We start from the raw sequence: 20,375 nt of genomic DNA, 5'->3' as shown, positions 1-20,375 counted from the left end.
CAAAATTGCACGAGGCTTAAGGCGAGTACAATTTGAAAGAATTTTTATACAGCGAATGTTTGACGACAGCCATAGTCTGTAAACAAAAATAATTATAACTTCAATGGATTTCTTTTACTGGGTAGACGACGGTCTGAATCAGGGAAAGTTTTAGAGAAAAATCCGAGAGCAAATCGAGCAATTTCAGTTTTTAATGGGCAAAAACCTTGTACCAGAATAACTTTTTATACTTAAGAGTATATTACAGTCCTTTCTGCATTTTCTAAAAGCTAAAGATATAAGTTGCCTGAAATAACATCAAAAACAATTTCTCATGGCCCTTACCAATAAAATATTACAGGGGAGGTTTTTCGTGGGTAAATGAAAGTATCTGGGTCGATCATGTTAACTCAACTCGTACACTTGATATGTAGCATGATGACTTGTTTACACGCCAGGCTGACGTGGCATTTTCTGGAGAGTTCAAATGTGAAGCTATTTTCAGATTCAACGGTGAATCGGCGACAACTCCTAAAGTGTTAACTCACGGTTCCCCTAATTGAAGAAAAAAAATCCCTCTCTAATTTATCTCCATTTGTAAATATGTCTTAAGCCAGAATATAGTGACGTGAATTATCAGCTGTTGCATCAGGGTTCCCGGAAGAGAACCGGAAGTGATAAGGCTTCCGGTATTTCCCCGAACACGTCACGTATAGACAGTTTATATTACAAACATTTATACATGGAGCATTACTCAGCTTTGATACTACGCTTCCAAAGTCTACCTAACCTATTTTCCCGATAGATCATTCACTACGGCCTTTCTAGTACGTATGCCGTTGGCGAAGTGTTTTTCTCCTGAGGCGCTTTGAAAAAGAAGATTTTGCAGCTACATCGGCGATGGCTGATCGCAAACAAAGAAGTAAGCATTGTGGTTTGTTATTTTCTTGCTCATAAGATGGTCATGCATCGATCTCTCGTCATGTCGTGTAGATGAGTTCTTCAATCACGAAAGATGTGGTCCAAGTGGATCTTCTAGACCTTCCACATCTCTCTCAGATTTGGTCTTTAAGTATACTTTCCAATTATACTTCATGCGGGCGTGTTAAATGAAATTTACACGAGCGTGTTCGATAGAGTTACATCAACATCTGTCACCATTTGTGATCAATATATACTTTATAAGTACATTTATTACGTATTATTATCAGTACCTTATGTCTCTTTTAAAAACTTCAAGCTGGAGTTTTGTAGGAATTCGAATCTCTCGGCGTCTTTCATTATGCTAATTTGAGTTTCGATTTCATTTTCACATATAATTAAACTCGGCTGCGTAATTTGCATTTTGCGTTGTTTTGCTTTTTTGGCCGTTAGGGCGGGGTTTTCTCCTAATTTTCTGCTTATTTATGGCTATTCATGCCGTTTCGTAAAATTATCTCGCCTGAAAACATCGTGTCAACAACGACAAATCGAGTTGTATCTTAAGTCTAAAGTCCAGGCAAAGTCTCTGAAAGGTCACACGATCGAAATTCCAAAGCACGCTCAACATAGTCACAGCGAAATTATTATCTGCTGTTTATACAATATTTAGAAGTTTATATCCTTAGTTTTACTATGTTATTAACTTTGCGACAACATCCATGAGTGAAAGGGTGGGGAAGCGGCCGTTTATTATACGCCGTCTGTTTTGATCATCACGCAACACTTGGAGAGTGATGTTGCGTGACGGACTGAGTACGGGTGTCAGCAAGGAATTCCCGTGTCATGATTCACAAATTGACATATCTACACAGGGATCTACATTATCCAATGCAATTGCTGAGCAATAGAACAAAACACAATATACAGCTGTTTTGAGAAAGGTTATCCTATCAGTACAAAAGTAAACTAGTGAGACAATCTCAGATAGTGCAGAGCGCAATTGATAGCTCTGATACAGTAGTCCCATAAGTACTCACCCCTGCTCGGTTCACTTCCGGTTTGTGTCTACCTTGGTAGTCTGCTACGGCTTTTCCCCTTTGCAGTGTGTATGTTTCAAGGTTGTATTTTCATTCAAGGTCCAAACATTACGCACAAATTAATTACTACTGGTGCTTTAAGTTGATTTTCGTTCATTTTAAATTCAACAATACGCTGAAGCAGCAAACGTGACAATTTAGCTCTTCACGCCAACTTTGTAACTTGATACTTGTGTTTTCCTCGCAAAGCCATGTAATATGAAACCCCTGTTTTCTCCAAAACATACGGAAGATGTCCTTGTTTTTTGGAGATAAATGCAAGAAAGTTAAATATCTGATGTAGTGATGAAGAAACGGAACAGAGACGATGTTTTACTAAAAATGCAAATTTTTACCGATGAACAAGAACTAATTTAATTATCAGATAGTCACGAAATACCACTTTCTTTTTCTGTTGCCACCTTTGTTGTTAACAATAAAACAATTCAAAATTAACACACAACGATATTGATGGCTGAGAAGCTTTTCAACGAAAAGTATTGAAGATAAACAGCGCTACTTGGCCGATATGAATGAGTCTCCTCAAAGACTGATTAAATTAATTTGAACTTTCATTAGGTGCCACGGCGTCTACGGCAATATTTGAGCATTTTCCTGGTTTCTTTTGTTACAAATTTACAATTTGCGGAGTATTAAAGCCACTAACTTGAGAACTTTTTGATCTCTCTTACAGACACAATTAAGGCAAGAAATAAACAAGTCGCTAAGGAGAAGCAATATATTTGAACTCTGACAAGCACACTATTGTAGATTGAAAACAGCAGATGATATTTGTTGAACCGACCTGTTTGTAATTCTAAAAGCTACGCAGCCACAGTAACGTTTCACTTTTGCAATAAAAAGGGACAATTGGCGCTACCTGAAAAATAACTGCCGTCCTTGGTCACATGACACGATATATAAAATACTGCGTGTAAAGATAGTGTATAACACTAACAATGCTAGAACGCATGCGTCTTACATGTTGAGCTCTACCATAAGGAAAACCACTCAACATTTGTGCGTGATTCCGTATGCAATGTATCCTTCACCTAATATAGAAGCCACGAACCCTAACTAATCTACGCATGCGTTTAGGGCAAATTAGTTTTGTTCTAAGGAGAATGGTACCACAAGGAGAGCAAGGGGTTACCTGAAACAAATATATCGCTTTGCGATGTTCAAAGTTAAGCGACGGCGATGGAATGTGTTTTACGTAGAGTACACATGTACCTTTCCCACCCTACTCCCACTACTTCCTTGCCTCTAGACTAATCATGAATTAATTGAAATTAATTAATTAAACAAACATTAAAGTTTACACCTTAGCGCCATATGGCCATAGTGCCATAGCGCCATAGGGCCATAGTGCCATAGTGCCATAGCGCCATAGCGCCTTAGTTCCTTAGCGGCAGGCAACCCCCATAACCATCCCAATACTGCACTCTGCACTAAAAAGCGTAAAAACGTACACGACAATGTCGAAAGGAATTATGGGCAATGGTGAATCACGGTTGCTTGATTGCAGATGATTGAAGCTAAAGGTGTTTCAGCATGATAGAAGGAAATAGCACAAAGACGTGTATACATGCTTTCTCCTCCCTTTTTGCTGAAACACCGTGAACCGCAATGAAGCAACGATAAATTATTATCGGCTTCAGCTCAAATTTTTTTTTGTCACCAAAACAGTTAAAGAGCTAATCTTCAAGCTGGGTGCTCCAGATGATACAGAACTCCTTAGCATAGCTCACGACATTGTAAAGATCTGGAGACCTCTTGGACTGGCTTTGGGATTAAGAAATTCTCATCTGGATGAGATCGATGAAGATCATCTTAAGGCGCTGGACAGGGCTTACGCCATGCTGAGAAAATGGAAAGAATCGATGGGATCTGAGGCAAATTACGAGAGACTGGCCCAAGGGCTTGGTCACCAAGCTGTTGAAAGGCGTGAGTTGATAGACGCTTACTGCCGTGACAGAGGTAAGTAACACAGCAACGTAACGCGTGCTATAATAAAGATACAGTTTCGTACGCAAGTTCTGGATATGTCTAAATGCCTGGAAATTCCGATCCCAGAGCTCGCGCACTTATATTCTAGGGGTGTCTCTTGGTGACCATCATGGCTCCTGTCAACATCTAAGTCACACTGGTTGCAAGAAGGGAAATCTGACAGCCTGGAACAGACCGCTAGAAATATATCCTTTTGATTTGGCTTCACCGTCATTCGCAAAACCAACGCTATAAGAAAAGTCATAATGGGCTCCTGGAAATGTATACTGTAATTAAATAATGACAACTGCCGTTTTGAGCTTGTGAAGGGAGCCTGGGCTCGATTTTTCGGGTCCGGCCAACCAAGGGCATTCCCGGGAGGATATATAGGGGGCCCCTTTTTAAACAGCGGCTAGTTAACGACGGTTACGAAGTTCTCGGGTGACCGAAAATATGACTTGATCTTGCAATTTCTTATTCACAGTCGCCGAGTTAGCTCAGGAAAGAATGGCAAAGCTCGAAGTTTCACTCAAAGATGACAACGTTGTTCCACAAGGTACGAAGGTTACTTGGTGATTTTGTCTTGTTATATATACGGTTTTGTTTATTTTCTCGTCTACCCTACCGTTATAAGCCGATCAACAGAAATAATTACAGGGCTTTGGCGCATTTGTTGGTCACTGATTTTAATTTGAAATTACAGTTTTTCCGAAATGTCAAGACAACAGGTCGGCAAGCAAGGATAGGTTCACATTTTTAATTACCAGAGTTTTTATCGGATTGATACATTATCACTTGTCCCAACTCATACGTACTCGTGCTATAAGAATGCCTTGGAGAACATATAGACAATTTTTAGTTTGATTTCGAAGCTAAAAGCAAATAGGTTTTGGTTTTATATGCAGAAGATGTAATTCTTAAGAAGATTGTTTGTAAACCCAAATATTATTCTTACATTCGTCTTCAGCTGAAACTTTGAAAAGAGTTCTTCCATCCGTGGAAATTCTTCCTGGTAAACCGTTTCATGTAACTCAAAGACGAGGAAAAGAGATACAAAAGATCAAAGACATTTACAGCGAGTTGAGCAAGAGTGCAAAAGTTTCCACGGTAACGGGAATATATATGAAAGGTCCTCCGGGCTGCGGGAAAACACAGTTAGCGAGGCAGTTTGGAAAAGAGTTCATAGAGGAGTGCGAAAGTCGCGGCGTGAAATTCCCGCGAATTGTAGCTACCCTACACGCGCAGACTCCAGAGTCCCTGTTAGAGTCGTATAAAAAACTGTACGAAAAACTGGAAATCCCCAAAGAGCGCGAAATACAAGGAAGCGTACGCGAGCGGATTAAGAGTTACGTAGAAGATGTTAAAAATTATCTCCGCGAAACGTCAGCTCTCTGGTTATTGATCGTTGATAATTTAACGGTGAATGACCCACTGCGAGAATTTTGGCCAACACCCGAGCAAGACAGCCCGTGGGGGAAGGGGTTGGTGCTTGTAACGACTCAGGACAGCGAGCTCGCACCCAGATCTCACGCGCATGCCAGGGTAATGCCGCTGGATTCAGGAATGGAAGACACCGATGCCATGGGTTTGTTGAGGGAAATATCAGGCTTGGATGTCGACGAAGACGCGAAAAAAGTCGCTGAACTACTGGGTCATTATCCGCTTTCCTTGGCTTGCGCTGCGGTTTACGTTAGGCAGATGCGAGAGGACCGCCCAGTTTCCAAGTTTTCGTGGAAGAATTACCTCACAAATCTCGAAGAATACTTTGCATATCTCGATCATTCTGATTATACGCATCACAATCCATGTTATCCGCAATCAATGCTGACAGCGGCAGAATTCGCTGCACGACGGATGGCGGAAAACAACGAAGTACTCCGAGCTGCCTTCGTGTTTCTTTCGTACTGCTCTCTCCAGCCCGTACCTTTGGACACCGTTGCTGATTACGTTTTGCGCGAAGCTAAAGCGCGCGGTGACGCAAAGATTAGAGTACCTGATGATATCAAGGTTAAGGTAGCGAGATGCTCTTTACTCATTTATCCCGAGACTGGTGAGAGAGGAATTGAAGTAGTCACGCTTCATCAAGTCATGCGTCTGGCGTTTTTGCAGATAAGACGGAAAGCGGACGTGAACAAACCTGGCAATGAAGAAAAATCTGTTTACGTGTCTACAAACAACGTGGATAAACAGGAGCTGAATAGCGTACTGCAAACCTTAAACGAGGCTTACAAGCAAAAGAAAGGCGAGCTCAAACAAGAAGACATCGCCACACGGATTCTTCTGTGTCCGCATTTGAAGGAATTCGTTGATGGAGTGGAGCGAGTCCAGTGGATTGAAAGTAGCTTACTTGTTCAGGCGTTGGTGTACCTGGCCGACGGACTCATTCACGTTGCCGGGGCAACAGACAACCATCGTGTGGCGCTTCTTGAGCGGGCTTACAAGATAAACAAACAGCTTTGCTCCATTGATATAAACGCCTGTACCTTGCTGTGTGATTTGGGTTACACGTATCGCGAGGCTGGACAACTGGATAAAGTCATTCCAGTTCTAGAGGAAGCTAACAAACTTTGCGAGTCACAATCTGACGCGGAGTGGATGAAACAGCGGTCAAAGCTTTTAAACATCCTCGCATTTACGTTCCGGGAATGCTTCCAGCTGGATCTCGCGAAAGAGTACATGAAGTTGTGCGTCGACGTAACCAAGAAGGCTCACGGAGAGAAAGCTGTGCCAGTTGCGGAGAGGCTGTGTAATCTTGGAGTCATCCTGCATGACCGATGGGAAAACGAAGAGGCTATTGAAGTCCTTGACGAGGCCAGGAAGATTGCGGAAACTTGCGATACTTCCGAAATGTTCATCCGAGCCCAAGTTTTGAACTACACGGCTAAAGTGCACCTCCGTTGGTATCTGGGCCTGCGCCACACGCATCCGCGCACCTGGAGCACAAAAATGCATCTGAAAGAGTCAGACTCGCTCCACGAACAAGCGTTGCAAATTTACCACGAGCTTCATGGAGATCAGCACAAATTTACAACTGGAGTTATGATGACCTACGGAATAGCGAAACTGCATTTAGGAGAGGTCGACCAAGCTTACGACATGTGTCAAAAAGCTGTTCAAGTCTATAGGAGTTCGAGACATATCGCGTGGCCGCGCGCGGGTACGTTTCTCGCAGACGTTCTGCTAGCGCGCGAGGATTATGTTCGCGCGAAGAAGGTTTTGGAAGAGCTGGTACGGGCGCACAAAGATATGAATCTCACAGTCAGCCCTGGTGCGTTCCATCCTAGAGCGCTCATGGCGGAGGCTTGTGCGCACCTTGGAGACGTGGAGACTGGAAGGAAAATCTTGGAAGAGTGTCTTGAAGAGTGGAAGGGAAAAAATTTACACCCTGAACATTACTGGGTTGCACGCGCGCGCGCGTTCCTCGAAGGACTGAGATCGCGAGAGACACGTGAAGAGAGCGCTCGAGGCGTGTATGAGTTACCGGAAGAACTATGTTGATTAAGAGATTTTTACGTGTTGTGTGAAACGAGCAAAAGTATTAAAACATAAGCTGACCGCATGAATTCACCAAAGCTTAGTTCTGGGAACGAAAAAATCTTGCGTGGATAATACGTTAACATCCTTCGTGCTTTCACACGAGTTCACATACCCATTCAAATGAAGTAAATGTGCTAACAAGACTTTCATGAAATTGTCGCTATAGTTTAATACTGATTCAATATGATACAAAATAAAATTGAATTGGTGCCGTTTGTGACTTGCATACAATCTTCAACAAAAATGTAATGTTATTTAACGTTCGCTTGTTATAATTATTTAAGTCGTTTTAAATATCTCCGCACAGGTAAGAAAACGGGTTATAGTAATTTTATATGCTATGAAGTTACTTGCTTTTAGCAAAAAAAAAAAAAAAAGCTTACAAAATAAAGAATGCTCTCCTTTTACATTTACTTTGTACTTCTCTAAATTTCATTCCTTGTATCTTTTGAGGATTGCATATTTTCGTAAGTTAAATCTGGTGCCGTTGAGTGTGGATTCTTATAACGCAATGGTAATTCTTGTATTTTGCTGACCAATCGGAATCACAAAGCACGTTTCAAAATTTTCCCCCGAGTTCCTAAACTAGTCGCTACATAGGGTTGTTCCAGCAGACAGATTACTATAGCTAAAAATTGCGTGGCTTTTCGTTTGGTTTGTTAGAAAACTTGTACAATAAGCTTCAACCAATCACAGTGAAGAGACATGTAACGGCGCACTACCAAAGCGCGGGGAAAACGGCGCCAGCAAATCACGACTGCCTTTACAAGCACATGATTGGTTAACAAAACACCATATTCACTCATAGCCTGCGAATGCAGAAGGATTTCGCAGGCTAATTAAAATCAATCTGGAAGTGCGCCGGAACCAACTAAAAGGCCTAAAAAACTCAAAACGAAACAAACAAAAATATTGGCAACGCTTAGTGAAGGATTACTCTTGTACATGTTCATTTATGGCGCATATCTCTTGGCCCTCCCACATCGGTGTAACTATAATCTCCGCCTCGTCTTCCTCATGTTCGCCTATATTTTCCGTTTCTTTCCACACGTACTTTCCGAGCTGTTCGCAGCCCGAATCGAACACATACTTGCCTCGTCCTCTTGGCTTATTTTCTTCAAAGTTTCCAACATATCTGTGATTTGAATGGATGAGATGTCCCTCCTCTTGCATCTTGCCGTGAAACCATCGGCCATCGTAGCGGGACCCAGTCTCCTTGTACGTATACACTCCGTGGCCATGCCGGCTTCCTAGAGCCCACTCCCCATCGTAGGTGTCGCCGTTAGGGTATGTGTAAGTTCCCAAGCCGCTTCGTAAATCGTTGATCCAACTCCCCTCGTACTTAGATCCGTCTGGATACAGGAACACGCCTTCACCGTTTTTCTTGCCCTCTATATAGTGTCCCTTATATCGCGCGCCATTTTTGAACCTATAAAGTAGCAAAAATTCACCTGTGACCTCAGTAGACCTTCAGACCTGATTGTGGCTATTTTTACAGTTCCTAAACGCAGACACTCTCAAGAATCGTGTTTGTGAAGATTTGTTCAATTATCATACCCAAATTCGCAATAAACCAGTCCGAAGCATCCTACGATATCAAGTCACTGACCCGATATGGCTACGGTATGCCATGCTCACTTGACCGAAATGCCTAATCGCATCTTTTTGGCAGCTTTCGGCGTCATATCAGACTCGTTTGGTCTCGCCATAGGTATCTTGGCTATTAAATAATCAGGAATTACTCCATTATATACGAACATTATATTACAACCTATAGTTCCTTGACCGTGTTTTGGTGATATTGTTCGATTATGCCTCACTGATTTTGGATTTGACAAGATCAGCAAACAATAGGGGTAAGATGGGAGCCCAAATTTTCTGTGCATAGTACAGTGAAACGACATTTGTCAGTATTAAAAGAGAAGTTGTGTGTTGAGATCAGCCTTGCAAAGCCTTTATCGCGTGACTTCTCAAACACTTCTATACGGTTGAATGCTTCTATCTTCTGAGTGCATTCTGCGGTAAAACTGCAGGCATGCTGAGGCGTAAAATTATACAGGTAGCAGTATATAGAAGGCGGAACTTAGAAATCAGTGTACACACCGCAAAGGCCGACTCGATCGAGATGGGATCAAAATTCTAAGTAAAATTTTGATGTAAAAAAAGAGCAGAATAAAGGAGACAAAAAAACTTAATCGGTATAACATGTTAACTTCAACGCCAAAGCTTGACATTGTAGTCATTAATTAATGTGACAACCCTTACTCAATGGCCTCGTATTCCTTCTCGTGACATCAGTTATTCACAGAATCTATTTTGAAAGAAGACTGGAGCACACGATCTTTAGATGGTTTTGTTCCACAAAAAGAAAATGCCTAATAGAAGTCGAAGCGGCGTTATACGCCTCGGTAGACGGTTCGTCCAGTCTTATCTCAGTTCGTGCTACAAAAGGCCGATTTCCCGTCAAGCGAACATCAATAATAAACAAGTTCAGTGTATACAATTCAGTTTGTTATTATTTTTCTACATATTACTTATGTTAGGTCTAAAACGTAAGCCGACTGGTGGAATCGGCCCAGGTTGCAAGAAAGCTCTCTCTTGAGAGCGTCGAGCATAAGCGAGCTATTGTTTATCGTATTAGTAGTATTAGCAGTCTTTCTCTTTCGTTCGTTTACGTCTTTGTCGTAATTCACTGCACTATCATGCATCTCGCTGTGAGAGAATGCTTACAGTGTAGAGTTAGCTCGCCTTTTAAACAAGCACAGATGAACTGGAAATTTGACAGAGATAATTGGCTTAGGTGAAATAGTTTATTTATTATAATGCGAACGCTTCAATGCTTTGATTGAGAGGCAAACGTTCTAAAATTCACTGATCAAATATAGCGCGGCAGCGGGAACGTGGCAGCGGTGTTTCAGGCTGTACCAAAAGAGAGGTGACTTTATCACACAATTTACCTGTAAACTCCTTCGCCGTGTCGCTTGCCGTTTTCGTAATAACCTTCATACGTATCCCCGTTAGGCAGCTTTGCTCGTCCAAATCCGTGCCGTTCCTCCATCTCGTTTCTTTCGCCGTCATATTCACCGAGATACGGCAGTCCATCGTCATCTGGCAGCGTTTCTTCATCAGAAGACATCTTTGTGCAAGAAGCAATGGATCATCCACAGCCCTTGACTCGCTACTTCTACCGTTCCAACTCGGAATTGTGATCAGTGTTGTTGTGAAGTGAATCCGTCTCCAAGAGACATGAACAACGAAACCTCTCAAAAATAGCCCAGGGGTGTAAAGTTACAGGTTTGCGAGGAGCCGGAAATTCTTCACCCGTGAAAGAATTTTTTTAATTTGTGACACGCACATGGCACGCGTGACCGCGCGCGAGTAACACAAACTTTTCATAAAGATTTGACTTGACTGATATAAACAAACCAAAAAAAAGAAAAAAAAAAAAAAGCGAAGACTTCTACCATCGAAAAATAGCCAAAACTTACTTAGTGAACTAAACTCAAAGTTGAGGGCTGGAGGGTGGGGAACTTCTGTAACTCGCAAGAAATTATCTTCGTATCCGCAGAATACATGAGCTTGTTCTTTTCTATTTCCAGGAGTGTTCTAGTTGCTCAGTGGGCGAGGAATTAAGAAAAGACTTGCTCTTTTTGTCAGAGAGAAAACAAAATTTCCTCTATAAACCCACCCTCCCCTGGACAGGCCTCTCTTTTAAAACGTCTCGTTCCAGTCTCTATTGGACTTAAAATCCAACATGGCGGAATCAGATGAAGAAGTTGATGTCGAAGACGTTTCCGATGGCGAACAAACAACCAATTTACGAGGCTTGGGCGATGACGATCAAAAGGACAAATGGTATGGCAATGTATTAGGTTTCATTTGCAATAACTTTATTTTTTAAAAGCTTGACCTTAAGGTTAAATGTAATAAAACTTAGACTTAAACTTACATCGAGCTGGATTTTAAAGTTATGAAATGGTACATGTATGTATATTTTTTTGATCAATCTTATTTCTTTCAGGTATGATAAAGACATTGGCAACCAGAGTTTTTTGAATTCTTCCAGTCTCCCATTTTCGTCTGAGTATTGTGATCCCAATTCCTGGCTTTTGGATACAAACTCGGTGAGATCAGCTGTGCTTTTAGCAAGCTTTTCTTGTGTGGCAGTGATCTGTAAACAACGAATTTATATTAGTCATTCCGTTCTGTCTAGACTCTATAAAATGAATAACCCGAAAACTTCTGTGAATTCTGTAATAATTTATGATCACAGAATTTTAGAAAACGTCTAATAAATTTACTTGGTTTTTGCTTTTTTTTTAAAACAAAAAAAAAAGCTTTATCCCCGACGTATATATATAGTGAGTGAGTGTTAACGTGCATGCACTTATGCTGTTTAACAACAAGAAAAAATCTTTAACTATCCTACCCTAGTTCCAAAGGTTTTTCTTAATTTTTCTCCGCATTCGCGACTTGTGTTCACCGCTTCACGGCTGACTCTCGCGCTCTCTTATGTTTCAAGAAAAGAGAAAAATCAAGAAAAACCTCTGGGACCAGGGTACAACTAGCCTTATTTCTATTATCAAAGGAAGTGATGAAAGCTCAAAAATTATGGAGAAAAGGACAACTACCAGTAGCAGCTACTCTGTGTTTTTCTCTACTTCTTGAGTTCTTTTGTCACTTCTGCCGCCATGAAGTACAATTGAGTCTTCTTTAATTGAATATGATAGCATTTAGGGCCAGTTTCGTCCCTTTTGTTTTATCCTAATAAATAGTGATTTAGGCATATTTACTTCCTATTTTTTTCCCATCACATCCGTGGCGACGAGTAACTCTCTTTGCATATTACTGTGTAGATATAGATCTAGCAGATATCAGTTGTCTTTTGCTTCGTAACATTAACTCTACATATACAATGTACAATAATGATGACTTCTGATGTACAATATGATGACTCCTCGGAGTATGATCCTTTATGTCCCAAGACTTCTCTAATACCTTTATTCCAGGTACAAGAAGATACTCAAAGTTCTTCACAAAGATTTTTGAGAATCTTCATGTATAATCCTGAAGGTCCTCAAGTTTTTGCAATGAAGCCTTGTTGGATCCTTGAGGACCCTACAAGATCCTGGTAAAATCCTCATGGAATCCTTGAGGATCTTGAATGATCCATGCAAAGGTCTTTGCAATTATTTTTGATTAGATCAGACTTCATGAGATCCTCATCATATCAAGGGTTTGTTAAGATCTGTCAAAGATCATATTATGCTGTAGATCCTTAAAACACCTTTTTTGGTGTCTTTGGTAGGGTTTAGAAGATTGCAAAAAAAAATTACTAGAGATTCTGCAGATGTTTTTTTTTTTTTACCAGAGTGTTATAAAATCTATTAATAGGTAACCACACAAACAGATAAGGGGAATTAACTAGGTGATCACATTACATATTCTCCCAGTAGGTTCTGTAAGAAATCTTTAGTGATTAGTAAGATTAGTAAATATAAATATTTTATTATTATTATTATTATTATTATTATTATTATTATTATTATTATTATTAAGAAGATTTGACTTACATTCAAGAATTTTGATTCAACAGGTTTGGTCCTTGGATCCTTGCACTGATGACAAAAGCAGGTCAACCATTGAAAAGATGATTTTAGAAGAACAGTATCCTTTACATCCCTCACTTAATTTCACCATGCATGGCTTATTCCATAACGCAGCCAAAAAAACAAACAAACCAAAGGATTAAACAACCTCCAATTGTCCAGTGGCTTACTTACTCATCCTTAGGGGTGTCACTAAGGGCCAGGCACCGGGCAAATTGACCAGCTGTGAGGAAGATTTTGCCTTGAGCATCTGAAGGAAACTTTATCTTACAGGTGTATAAGGAAATTCAGTTCAAAATGGTTTGCCCGCCTGTGAAAAGCAGTTGCCCACCCCCCCCCCCCCCCCCCCCGCTGAAAACATTAATGAAAACCCTGTATCCTGGAATTGTGTTTGACAGCTATGTGTTGCTTTATGTATGTTTTTTCTGTACTTTGAACACTGATCAAAATAGTTTGAATCCTGTACCTGGCTCAATAGAAGGATTACTCAACAAAGTCTCATTTCCTTCTGTAATTGATGCAGTTGTGACATCATCAGCATCACATCTGTGCCAACTCTACCAGATTATGTAGACATCAGCCAGGTACAGACTGAATCTCACAGTCTTCCATTTGGGTCATCAAATCTCAGTACATTTTTCACTCTAACTCACTTTTGCCAATTTGTGGGATTTTCTGGGGAAATGTTGAAATTTTTTAGGTTTTCTTTTTTGTGGTTGAACGAGTGGAGCTCTAGTTTTAACAACATTTCCTTAGGGTCAAGCAAGCAAAATTGTCAATCTCCCAGGTTTAATTTTTTTTAGGTTTCATTGGTAACTCTGGAACCTTTTAGTACCTTAAGAGTAAAGCCAGGGATGTCTGTTTGTTAATTTTCACTTGTGTGTACGTGTATGTGATTTTTTTTTGTCAGAAATCATTCTTACAGCTCTGCCTCCTTAACTCTAACTTAGAATGTATGCCTATAGGTCAGTATCAGTCAAACTGGAGCACTCACCAGCAGGTAAGATATTAAAATTTGTGCTTTGTCACTTTTTTGTAAAAAAATTGGGCTGCTTGTTCACCTTACCTGTCAATGCAAAAATTTTTGTTATTTTTCTTTTCAGGGGACAAGAAGAAACAATCTCATGTTGGAAGGTATTGAATGACTCACTAAGATAATGTCAGTGACGACTTTTTACCTGATATTCTTTTATTATTATGTTATCAACTACACAGGCCCACAAAGAATTTTGATAGGGGCTAAATGCGGCCACTGGTAGTTTTGTTATAATTTATATGGCGACTGTTTGAACTCCCAGCAACTAATGACATAATTATAGTAACTGTATCTTACTCTCTGTCTTACCCTATATATAATGTTCTCCTTTTTTGTTCTTCAATACATCTAATTTTAATGAATGTCATTATCTTTTTCCACAAGGATGACAAATGCAAGTGTTAAAAAGAGCATTGCAAAGGCTAAAAAGTAAGATATAAACTATTTGATGTTATACTTGTTTAATAGTTTTGTTTAATTATTTTAATACCTTTGCACCAAAGTCCAGCTATGTAATCAAGTAAGATGGTTCAGACAGACAGGTATAGACATAACAAGTTTTCTTGGATAATTCTGCCCAAGGGGGAATGGCGTAATGAGGTTAACCTTGTGTGAAGCACCAACCCATGAGGCAAGGTCAAACCACAACACAGAGAACTCCATGCCCTACTCTTTGCCACAAGTAGTTGGTTTCTTTAATGTCCCCTGCTAACCTTGTGACACTGAAGAGGCAGAAGACAAGGCCTACGGTTTATAGTCCTTACATGTATCTGAGAAAACTTGAACGTCTAACAATTTATAGATGTAATTAGAAAGGTAGCAACATCTCCTCAGTTATTTTAAGACCCTGTGTTGGTCCAGTCTGGGGCTCAAACCCTCAACCTCCTGCACAGCCGTCTGGCACACTACCAACTGTGCTAAGCAGGTAGCATTTAAATCTTTCAAACATCATGTTGTGGCAAATTTGAATGGGCTAACAGCACTTCAAACCTGTGTCCATTTCCAGTGTTAAGGAACAGTACTGTGGTAACTGAATTCAAAGAGAATCCAGAATTTCTACTAATGGATTTTCAACTGAGTTCTTATATTGCTTGTGTGTACAGGGATCAGCAGCCATCTGTGACTCACAGGAAACCCTGGACAGTTGGCGAACAGGAGCTTTTTGAACAGGGGCTGGTAAGTTTCTAGTGATCTGTGATTTTGGTAAGTAGGGTCAAGCCTTCCTTTAGTATACCTGGGCCAGTTAGTTAATTTTTACAGACAGAATTTTAAATACACCTGTATTTGTCTGTTTCTCTTGCTTATGCAGTTATCAACAACAGTCAGTTTTCTGGTATGGGCTTGACCAAGAGGAGAAAACAACTGAAAACATTTCCATCGCCCAATTTAGCTCTCATTAGACCTCAAAGAGTGAAAAAATGATACAATCCTGTCTTGATCCTCTTGGTATAGCGTTGAACGTGACTGCCGGGTCTAAGTCTTGTAGTTGAGGTTTTAAATTTCTAAATTGTTTAAATTTCAGGTGCTGTATGGACGTAGCTGGACCAAGATAGCAAATATGATTGATACTCGAACAGCACTCCAAGTGAAAAACTATGCCAAGCAGTATTTCAGACAAAAGGTAAAAAACAACATCAGCTACCAGACTTCCGTACCTCTTATGACGAAATGCCAGAGAACATGTAGCTCTACATCGTTTGTGATTGGTTCTTGCTCGGTTTCGAATTTTCGCGCCCAAGTAACAACCAATCAGATCGCGCGCATCTCTGTAGAATCATTCGTCATCAGCATGGAATTTGTCTGGTCCAGTCCCCAACGTCTCTCTAACAGGGGACGGAGGGTTTAAAGACGCACCGGCTACAAAAATCACAACAAAATACTGTCAGTAATATATCTACGACTCGTATTCTTACAGGTTTCAAAGTATTCTGTATTTTACCCATATTCCACAGAACAAAGTTCTCGCAGAGTCCCAAGCAATACAAGGAAGTACAGAAGAACAGTCCAAGGACAGACTTGTCCTTGGTGATGTAGAGGATGTGGTAAATGAAGATAGTGTTTTAGAGGATGAAAAGGTCCTTCAAAATACATTTGTGTCGTCAATTGTAGATAAAGACAGACCGCAGAATGAATCGGACGAAGATGTTGAAGTAGATATTGATGGATCGGACAGCGATGAGGTTAACCCTTGTTTAATTCCAGGTATATATAATAAAAACGTTTTTGTTACTCATTAGAGAGCGGTCATTTTAATAATTAACCAAGTCATTACGTCCAGCCAAACACAAGAAACAACTCAAACACTTACCAGGCAACGCATAATTTGACCAATGAGAATTCGGCGCCAAAAATTAAAACACGCAACCTTAACCAGTTCCTGTACGGCGTTGTCCCAGGCCGTCGCGGTCAATTCATTTTGGTGACGTAACCAAGACAAACGGCCAGGGCAATTTTCACTTTTTTGCCTGGATCATGCCACCCAAGACTGATTAGCCGCGCTGAAATATCGAGGCCTGGGAACTAGGCAACATGCAACTTCATACAAAGCACGAGAAAACAGGAGTAAGCAAGTAAGCGGGAGTAAGTGACTGTTTTTATTACTGGTTTGCCAAAGCTTGGTTTGTTTGTTGATTCTTTTAGTTTTTCGGCTTTGACAATAGCGCTAGGCGTGATTTCTGCTGCTCTGTCAGGTTCGGTTTCCGAGGGTCTTCCTCGAGAAAAGCGAGTGATTGAGTTCGGAGGGAGGAGCGTGTTCTCAATTTTCCGAACAGCAGCTGGTAAATGAGCCTGCAATAGGGCTTCATGTTGGAACAGTATCTACATCGAGTGCTAATATATTCTCATTTTCGTTGCAGGTCAGACTACGTCTTGCCCCGATGCGGTTTATTCAGCTCTCGTTCGAGCTGCAGCAGTGGAAAATCACCAGGTGAAAAAAGTTGAGCTTTCAGTTATTTTTAAACTTTGCGCTCACAAGTTTTTTTTTCTTTTGACAAAAAAAAAAAACGCAGTCTGGTTTGATCACAAATTTAGAAGTTAGATCTGCATATACTGGCTTAAAGTTTGAATCATAGCTCGGCTTTTGGTGGACGAAACAAACGAAAGTTCATATTTTTTACAAGAGGGAGGGAGGGCCTGACCGAGACGGGTTATCATTGATGTGGCCTGTGTTTGTTCTTGGTTCTTACCAATTTAATTGTGAAGTATTATGGAATTCTTCTCGTTTGTTATTTTCAGGATTCATTGGTCGAGGAAGGCGATTTCACCAGGTTAGAAAAGAATCATGTCAATGAAGTGCTAATGGATGCGTCGACAAGTCCACCAGAGCCAGAAGGTAGTGCCTCTAATATCCTCGATATCAAGGGTTCATTGATTGAGGTAAAAATACCATCGAAAGAATATGATATTCCAGAGCTGCCTTCGTCAAGTTTGCGGTGTGAGAGGAACACTAATCCTGATGAGGAAAGTATACTTGACAAAGAGATAAAAAGTAATGTGGGTCACACAGATAACTTAGGTTATGTGTTAGAAGATGATTGCCATTTGACACAAGACTATGCACAGCGTTTGTCTCTTGAGGGTAAACATTTTCCTGATGACGATAAAAATTTGGTTCTGGAAAACACTCGGTCCTTAAACGAAGATACGGCTGAACAATCTTGTGAGCTTACGTCAGGTGAAAAGTCTACCGATAATTTTTCCAATGTTGACAATGCTCCACTCGATGTCATCGCTTCCCGTCCACAGCAACCGTTGCCCAATGACAAGGACTGGGCGCCAGTGACGTGTGGTGAAGCTACCAGCTCTGAATTCGTTGAGTCCTCGGACCGCGAGCAGCCTGGGGCAAACGTAAGCTTCGACACTTCAATTGTTATCGACAGAAATATTATTCAAGACGTAGAAAAAGAACATAATATGGAGTTTTTTATGGGGCGCGCTCTCAAGACTCCGGAAAGATACATGAAAATTCGCAACTATATTCTGGACATGTGGGAGAAAACTAAACCAAATTTTCTTTTCAAAACGGCCGTGCGAAGCGGTCTTCGAAACTGCGGTGACGTGAACTCTATCGGAAGAGTACATGCTTTCCTAGAGGACATTGGAGCTATAAACGAAGGATGTCTTGAAAGACCGGTTCCCCGCGTTAGAGAGCAAGGCGAGGTCACCAATGTAAAGGAACCCTTCCACATGGAATCCTGGGTAAATTCGCTAAGGCCGAGGAAGAAGCGACAGAGAAATATGGACGGAGACTGGGTCGACTCTAGCAAAGCGGAAGGGATGACAATACAGGTAACAGGGAATTTCCGGCCTACATTTTGCCTCGGTTTCAAAGCGAGTCTTGGTACAAAAATACGTTAGAGTTGTGCGAAAGTGAACATGCAAGTAAACGCTAATTGTATGTGATCTTTTATGACAGAACTTGTGACGAAAACCAATCGAAAGTGAGTCGTACCTTGTTATTGTCAGTTCTGTTGGTTCCTTGTTGTGGACGTCTTACATTGTTAGAACGGCGGAAGACCCCTCCCCCAACCAATATAAACTGATCAGAGGTTCTTAGTTTGCCCTGATCGCAGATTACTCGTAACCTTGGCTCCAGAAAACATTTTCATCGAGAGATGTGTCTGCTAATGGAAGGTTAAAAATCTGATATCTTTAACTTCATGCATTGGGTCATAAGTTAGCCGGAAAGGGGTGGGGGGAATTTTGTTTAGCAGAAGATCAAAAGAAAAAAAAAATGTAAAATGCCAAATGAAAAGCCTCCATTAAGCCATACTATTTGTATTTCAGCATTTGTCACCAAATGAGCAAGTTCAACATGAAGAGGTCCATAATGAAAAGGGCTCTCCGTCAGTACCCAGGAAAAGGCCCTCGCGAAACAAGCCCTCTTATGACCCGTTCCTTCTTGTTCCGTGCCGCAAGTTCCCAACACGTAGTGCTGTGCCTTTTGATGTTCTTATCCAATCAGAAACCTTGGTGGTCATGGACACGCATGCACATATGTCAACTACCGAGGTGATTGGTCTTTTAGGAGGCACTTATTCGCATGATTCGAGGAAATTGAAGGTAATAAATTGCCTTGCAATGTACTTATATAAATTCTGTTCAACTGGTAATGTTTCAGCGATTTTTTCCTTTCGAGTTTGAATGTTTGGTGCGAAGCAAATTAGATGAAGCATGGCTTCTATTTAGAGTTAGAGAAACAAACTTTGAAATAAACTTGTCCCATAATGTTTTCTTTGCTGTTGTTGCTGTGATCACTGCGCGCTTAATTCTTCCCCCACTCGAGATCGCGTGAGACTGGACCCGAAAAATTCCATACTGATCATGTAGCTCAGTGATTGGTTGTTTCTTGTGTGCACAGCTGATAGATTCGTTGATCGTTCCTGGCTTTCCCTTGTTGTTTCATCAGGTTTCCAAGGCCATACCTTGTCGGAGTTTAAGCACAGGACTACAATGTGAAATGGATCCTGTATCCCAGACCCAGGCCTCTGAGGAATTGGCTCTGCGAGGACTGGCCGTTGTGGGCTGGTACCACTCGCATCCAACATTCGCTCCAATTCCTTCTGTGCGTGATATCGAGACTCAAGCCAAATTCCAGGTATGGTTTTAGAATTAAGACTTGTGGTAAATTCCTTGTGCGTAAAAGTGATCAAGTGTGGTGCTTTCAGGTCCCTAGTTTGTTGAGTTTTAGCTGGAATATTTTCGGAGTTCTCGGCGAAACAAAACGGATGAAAATTATAGGAGTATGGAATTACATTTTCGTCTATATATAGTCTTTTGTAGGACGAAGTTATTTCTTTCATGCAAGAATGGAAGGTGTGTAACACTTTGAGTTTCTGCTACTCACGCCAAGTCAAACTATGAGTTCGGTCACCACAATGGGCACAAATCTACAGTTTCTGTAGTTTTACAAAGAAAAAGCACAATATCGGAATTGGAGAGGGGGGAAGGTTGTACTTGTTTACATTAATGTATACCAAAAATGCGGCGAAGAGTGTTCGTTGGGAAGGGGAAGAGCTTACTAAGTAGTACAAATGCGTTAGCAAACATCCCCCCTCTTTGTTTACATCAGTGGATCATCTTGCTTTTATTAATTTTCTACAGGAATGGTTTGGAAAGGGTGGCGCGCCATTCATTGGAATCATCGTCAGTCCGTACAATTACAGTAATGTATCCAACCAATCACAAATAAGGTGCTTGACAGTTAGTGACGAGTGGGAGTCTGCTGGC

General features: G+C 40.9%; 3 protein-coding genes across 3 annotated transcripts in view; 2 read left to right on the top strand and 1 right to left on the bottom strand.

Moving 5' to 3' along the window:
• Window positions 1–706: 706 nt before the first annotated feature.
• Window positions 707–7,722, top strand: LOC149114518 (uncharacterized). The gene is made up of 4 exons (XM_089287106.1): window positions 707–901; window positions 3,666–3,956; window positions 4,450–4,521; window positions 4,933–7,722. The coding sequence occupies exons 1-4, from the start codon at window positions 880–882 to the stop codon at window positions 7,461–7,463; spliced, it is 2,916 nt and encodes a 971-aa protein (XP_089143232.1). The 5' UTR covers window positions 707–879; the 3' UTR covers window positions 7,464–7,722.
• Window positions 7,647–10,780, bottom strand: LOC149114517 (radial spoke head 1 homolog). The gene is made up of 2 exons (XM_089287109.1): window positions 10,460–10,780; window positions 7,647–8,931 (listed from the first exon to the last, which is right to left on the bottom strand). Exons 1-2 carry the CDS (start codon window positions 10,636–10,638, stop codon window positions 8,436–8,438), a joined length of 675 nt encoding a protein of 224 aa, XP_089143235.1. The 5' UTR covers window positions 10,639–10,780; the 3' UTR covers window positions 7,647–8,435.
• A 16-nt stretch (window positions 10,781–10,796) lies between these two features.
• The window catches only part of LOC110062142 (histone H2A deubiquitinase MYSM1-like), an 11,633-nt gene continuing 2,054 nt past the window's right edge, over window positions 10,797–20,375 (top strand). Inside the window, exons 1-14 of the mRNA XM_089287107.1 lie at window positions 10,797–11,357; window positions 11,524–11,626; window positions 13,099–13,169; window positions 14,062–14,111; window positions 14,215–14,245; window positions 14,532–14,576; window positions 15,251–15,323; window positions 15,670–15,768; window positions 16,100–16,349; window positions 17,003–17,073; window positions 17,382–18,434; window positions 18,933–19,208; window positions 19,555–19,743; window positions 20,250–20,375. The exon at window positions 20,250–20,375 is cut by the window's right edge and continues 113 nt beyond it. Of these exons, the coding sequence (XP_089143233.1) occupies window positions 11,257–11,357; window positions 11,524–11,626; window positions 13,099–13,169; window positions 14,062–14,111; window positions 14,215–14,245; window positions 14,532–14,576; window positions 15,251–15,323; window positions 15,670–15,768; window positions 16,100–16,349; window positions 17,003–17,073; window positions 17,382–18,434; window positions 18,933–19,208; window positions 19,555–19,743; window positions 20,250–20,375 (2,538 nt within the window). The 5' untranslated portion in view covers window positions 10,797–11,256. The remainder of the gene's footprint in view (window positions 11,358–11,523; window positions 11,627–13,098; window positions 13,170–14,061; window positions 14,112–14,214; window positions 14,246–14,531; window positions 14,577–15,250; window positions 15,324–15,669; window positions 15,769–16,099; window positions 16,350–17,002; window positions 17,074–17,381; window positions 18,435–18,932; window positions 19,209–19,554; window positions 19,744–20,249) is intronic.

The sequence above is a fragment of the Orbicella faveolata genome, unplaced genomic scaffold (assembly GCF_042242905.1).
Source record: "Orbicella faveolata isolate gen_17 unplaced genomic scaffold, um_ofav_v1 contig_14, whole genome shotgun sequence".
Classification (NCBI taxonomy): Eukaryota; Metazoa; Cnidaria; class Anthozoa; order Scleractinia; family Merulinidae; genus Orbicella; species Orbicella faveolata.
Note: the sequence above shows the minus strand (reverse complement) of the source record. Positions and strands in the feature narration are given on the sequence as shown.